The sequence below is a fragment of the Antrostomus carolinensis genome, unplaced genomic scaffold (genome assembly GCF_000700745.2).
Source record: "Antrostomus carolinensis isolate BGI_N321 unplaced genomic scaffold, ASM70074v2 scaffold20999, whole genome shotgun sequence".
Taxonomy (NCBI): Eukaryota; Metazoa; Chordata; class Aves; order Caprimulgiformes; family Caprimulgidae; genus Antrostomus; species Antrostomus carolinensis.
In genome coordinates this window covers 315-5776 of record NW_010336673.1, presented here as the reverse complement: position 1 = coordinate 5776, position 5462 = coordinate 315, and the positions used below count along the sequence as shown (strand labels likewise).

The window sequence follows — 5462 nt, the reverse complement described above, 5'->3', positions numbered from 1 at the left end:
GAAGAGGCGGGAAGTGAGTGTGTGTGCAGGGGGAGGAGATGCTGCTCAGAGGGTTTCTCCTGGTCATGTGAAAACCAGTGCCAGGGACTGGAGCTGGTTCTGCCGAGATGCTGCCCGAGCTGACCTGCTGCAGTCGGGAAGGGCACAGCCCCATTAACACTGCCAGGAACCATCCGGGAGGCAGGTGATGCCCAGGGTGGCTTTATTACAGGTCTCTCCCATGTCCCCAGGTTGGTGTGGCAGCATCTCCCCTTTCTGCAGTCAGAAGGGCCAAGAGGCTCACGGGCAGAGCATCCCACGCAGCTCCTGGGGCGAGGTGACAGGCAGGGAGCAGGTGAAGTTGCTGCAGAGATAGGCAGTGGCTTTCCCGTCCTTCCTCTCCAGAGATTCAAGGAAAGGCAACTGGCGGTAGAGGAACCCAGTGCTGTCTCCATCTGCGACCATCAGCACCTGCCAGAGAAGAAGCTGTGAGAGCGCCAGCCAGCTGGTCTTTCCCTCCCGCAGACATGCCAAGCACTGGCAGCGTCCCCCCAAAGACATGAGGTGGCAGGGAGCAGAGGGGACCCACGCCACCCTTCTGCCAGGGCTCCCTGGTGGCCACGTCCCCATCGCACCTGCACCGGAGGGAGCTCATGGTCCTCAGCATCCCGGGTGGCTTTGCCTCCCTTGTCCCCACCCAACACCCAGCAGCCAGGGATGAAGCACAAGGACCAGCACACACCAGCCGAGAGCAGGGTGCCCGAGTCAGCCAGCACCCAGGGACACCCACCCAGCCCAGGGACAGCCCCAACCCCATTAGCATCCATTGCAGCATCACCCACCCTGCAGCCCAGCTCCTCCTGCCCTCCAAACGCTTCCAAAAAAATTCAAAACACCAGTGAGCAGCGGGTCAGGGGCTCTCCGGGCTGATGTGGCAGCACCAGCCAGGGGTGATGATGGGGCTGCCGTGATAATTAGCTTTTCCGAAAGGGAAAATGTTTGTCAAAGCCTCAGGGCTTGCGGGTTAGTCAGGGGAAAGGCCAGGAGCTGGCAGGGAGCCTGGTGCCGACACAGATGCAAAGGGTGAGCGAAGCACAGCCAGTTCCCAGGCCCAGGGCACGGCAGCAGCATCCCACTCCGGCTGTCCCTCGCCCATGCCTACCCCAGCCTCACACGTGTGCCCGCCGTGGTGCCTGCTGAGCAATGACATGCCCAACACATGTTTGTGCTGCTCATGCCACCACCACCACCACCAAGGGATGCCAACACCAACCGCCGCCGCCCCGGCTCCCACCGCCCCACACACCTCCCACCACAGCACTGCTCACCCAGCCTGCACCATCCTCTGACACTGGCCCTGGGACCACGGGTGAACCCAGCACTGACACCCGTGCAGCCTCCCCCATGCCTGGCAGGGGCTGCCCTCACCCACTGTGTCCCCAGGGGGTCACCGTGTCCCCAAGCCTTTGCCCTGGATAACAGCTGCCACAGTCCCATCTTGTCCCCTGTCACCTCACATCTCCTGCTCAGCCTCTGCCTTGACCCAGCTCCGGCTCAGCCCGTCTCCCTGCCTGTCTCCTGCTCCCCCCGCCTGCCTCCCTCCTCGCCTTTGTCTGGAATTAATTCCAGGAGTGATTAATTACCAATTCATGTCCAATCTGAAATTCATTATTCATTTTTCTCACAAGCTCCCTAAGGTCCTCTTGCAGGGCCAGCGTGAAGGCGAGCGGCAAGCTAGCACTCTGCAACTGAGGAGATAATGGGATCCTTCATAATTACCCTAAAGACCATTAACAGGGCAGGGATCTATACCGGGAGCCAGGATCCAGCCCTGGAACAGGAATCCAACCCTCTCTGCTCTCAGCACCAGAACCCACAGGGGAGCAGCACCAGCATCGCCCCCAGAGCACTGGCATCCCCCCAGCAAAGGGCTCCTCCAGGGACAGGGTTCACTTCCATCTGTGACCTCAATGTTGTTTTATCATCAGCATCTCACTACAGCAAAGATTTCAATGTGAGATTTGTAAGGAATTAATTACTGGAACGACCTAATTAATTGTGTTACGGTAGATGAGCCTAGCCCCCAATGCCCTGCCAGCACCAAGGGAGTGGGGGTGGCAGGGGACACGGTGGTGACATTTGTCCAACTCCTTGGCAAAGCTGATTCTCAAAGCTGTCACGTCCCCACAGCGGGTGAATCGGGGCTGCTCCACCTCGGGCAGCTCCGTGAGGCTGGGGAAGGAGAGTTGGAGAGCAGCTGGAGCACCACATCTCCATACCATGCAACATGGAAAGAGGGATGGCTGTCAGGAGCTGGACCCTCTGAGCAGTGGGATTCTCCTCCCTTCCCTCCATCACCTCTACAAGGCGAGGAGCCATTGCTCCTGCCAGAGACCAGGCTGTCCACAGGGCGTGAGCGTGGCATGGGGAAGGGCACGCAGCAGGATGGGCACGCAGGAGGAGAGGCAATAGCTGCGGTATTTGCTCTGCCTGAGACCCCAAAGCTGCCAGCTGCTTCTCCTCCCGGGTACCTGGGTGGGCTCAGGGGACTGATGGCTGAACCAGCTGCAGGGAGTGGGGGCAGGTTATTAGCAGCGGCACTGGCCTCCCCGCTGCCACCACGGTGTTTCCTGTCCCTGCAAACTGGGTCACCCTCTGTAATCCTTCAAAGGGCGAGAGGGAGAGAGCAGGAGCAGAGGCCTCACGCGTGGCACAGGGACCAGCATGGCCGAGGCTGCTGCTAGATGGGAGATGGTGGAGAAGGACTGGGAGCTGTGTCCTCCACCCACACGCCCAGGCAGAAGTGGTGACTGTCCTCCAACACTGGTGTTAAAGATGGCTGGGTACGCAGGCAGAGGGTTGGGGAGGAAAGTCTCCACGGGCTGAGCCAACACAGGGACAAAGCAGGGAATCAGTGCTGATGGTTCAGCCCTCCCCAGTTCACCCCAGCCAGGGTTACAGAAGGAAACGGTGCTTTGGCCCCAGTGCCAGCTCCCCATTTGCTGTAGCTCAGCCTGCCAGTCCCTGGCACCAGGACCCCGACAGGTGGGGACAAGTCCAGTTCAGAGGCTGAAACCCTGAGTCCCCTCGCCCACAGCCCAGCCCTGCTTCCCTCAGCTCAACAGCCTTGCCAAGGCGTGAGCCATCCATCCCCAGGGCAGGAACGTTGCCCACCAAACGTGAGGGGTGCCAGCTGCCATGCTGCCCTTCCCTGCCAGCTCCACAGACAGCAAACAGCTCTGTCCCCACGGCAGCACGGTCCCTCCGTGGGACACACCGAGTGACGCATCTCTTAGCTGGGATACGGATGAGCAGAGTGAGGTGGTAACCCCAGCACACGATGACAGCAGAGCTGGGGGAAAAGCTTTTGGGAAAAGCCAGCCCCTCCCAGCCAGGGGTACCCACAGTCGGAGCGAGGTACGGCCTTGCCACTTCCCAAGGGTGCAAGGGTGGCTCCAGGCAGAAGGTGACCCAGACACCAGCTGGATCCACACTGGCTACGAGACATCCATACTGGAACGAAAGGTTTTCCCTTGGGAGAGCAGCGCTGGGGACGCTGGGCTCAGGCTGAGAGCGATGTAAACAGCCGGCAGTGACAGCAGCCGCTGTCACAGCCACTCCCTGGGCTGGGCTGCCAGCACTGTGCCAGGGAGAAGGTGTCAGGGGCTCAACTGCGGTCCTGCCAGCGGTGCTTACAAAAAGGGACAGGGCAGGATGGTCCCCAGAAGGGAGGCAGGGCAGAGGAGGAAGAGGATGGATGCTACAGCTGCACTGGGAGAAAGGATGAAGGCAGCAGCAATGCATGCGGCAGCAGGGAGGGTGACAGCGGCTGGCAGGGAGCGGCTGCGCGGGGTCCAGGGCTGGCAGGCAGCACTGGCACCTCTACCTTGTTCGGGCTGAAGACGGAGTGGACACAACGCAGCATCTCTTTTGTGTCCTCTCCTTGAGGGTCCCCACAGATAACGACCTGTCCGAGGAGAGCATGGGTGGTAGGAGGGAGAAGGCAGAGTGCTGGGACTGGACCCACAGCACTGCCAGGCCCCCTCCCTGCAGCAGGTCCCATCAAGGACACATGAACCCCAGCCTGTACCTGTTTGAGGGTGTGATGGAAGAGAGCAGTGGCCCGGGCCATCTCTGGCAGGGCTAGCGGGATCTTCTGCAGCCTCTCTGAGAAGACAGCCAAGATTTGCCCGGCTTTTTCAACCCACTCCATGTGACCGGAGTAACAAGCTGCTCGGAGCAGGTTTGTGACAGCGACAGAGTTGGCAGCAGGTTCTGCTCCATCTTGGTCTGTGGGGGGACAATAGCTTCTCCATCAGCCCAATGCCTCGCCACCCCACAGCCCCTAAGCTCCCTAAGCTGCCCCACACCCTAACCCATGCAGAGCATGGCCAGGTCCCAGAGCTCACCACCCTTCAGCCGCAGGACCAGAGAGGAGTCACCAGCCTCGCTGGAGAAATATGCAAAGCCTTCGGGGTCCCAGAAGAGCTTGTCTTGTGTGTGCTGGAGCTGCAGGGCCCACTCCAGCCAGCCCTGCTCCAGTGAGGCTTCATACAGGTCAAAGAGAGCCTGGATGACGAAGACATAATCCTCCAGGAAGCCCTGGATGGGCACGGGGCTACAGCAGCAGATGGGAAAGGAGCATCAGGGTCTCTTCACTGGCCAGGTGGGAAACATTCTCCAACCCAGTAAAACCCAACCTACTGGTCTCTGCTACCTGAGGAGATGTCACCTCAGAGCTCAGTCCAAGATAAGCAGTGGCTGTGCTAAGTCATCACACCTCAGCCCCAGGTTTCTGTATGGTCGAGTGGCAGCAGGGGAGGGCAGAAGGCTTCTGCCAGCTCCACAGATGAGAAATGGAAAAGGATTCGACCTTAATTCTTCCTCACTGGATGAGGGACACTAACCCATCCCAAACTGCACCAGAGGCAGTTCTGTGCAAGACAAACAGCCTCCCTCCAAGTTCAGTCCTGCCTGGAGGAGGGGAGGACACAGACCACTGGGGCCTGGGCAGCTCCTGCAGGGTGGCCAGTAGGTCTGGAGACACCCTCTGTGCCACCACTCACCTCTGCTCCACTGTGTTATCCTTGCCCCGGTAGCAGCTCCGCAGCAATCTCCCACTGGTGGGGTCAAAAAGGTGTCTCTGCAGGAAGGCAGCCGCCTGTGCAGCCCGGCTCACGTAGTCCTGCTCGGGCAGGGCCACCCCAGCCTGGGCAAAGCCCGAGATCATCAGCCCTGCGTAGGCACAGACACGGGGAGAGGCTCAGGGGGAGGACTGGTGGGGTGTCACTGTCTGTCCTTTAAAGGATGCTCAGCATGGAACTCATCCTCCCTGACCTTCAAGGCAGGTCAGGGCTCAGTCATCAGCTCTTCCATTCAATTCAAACCACTAAGAAAGTCACTTACTGTCACCAAAGAGAAGGGTAGGGCACTGCAAGGCCAGCCAGAGCCAAGCCTTTGCTTGCAGGCAGAAACAGGGCTTA

The 5462-nt window shown here is 59.9% G+C and overlaps 1 protein-coding gene across 1 annotated transcript; it reads right to left on the bottom strand.

The window, feature by feature from the left end:
* Window positions 1-279: 279 nt before the first annotated feature.
* LOC104530387 (spermatogenesis-associated protein 20-like) lies at window positions 280-5241 on the bottom strand (the record flags this gene model as incomplete). Its single annotated transcript, XM_010174952.1, has 5 exons — window positions 280-450; window positions 3866-3946; window positions 4070-4269; window positions 4389-4597; window positions 5046-5241. Coding segments are annotated over 5 exons (857 nt in total), but the record flags the coding sequence as incomplete, so codon positions are not given.
* Between the last annotated feature and the right edge of the window lie 221 nt (window positions 5242-5462).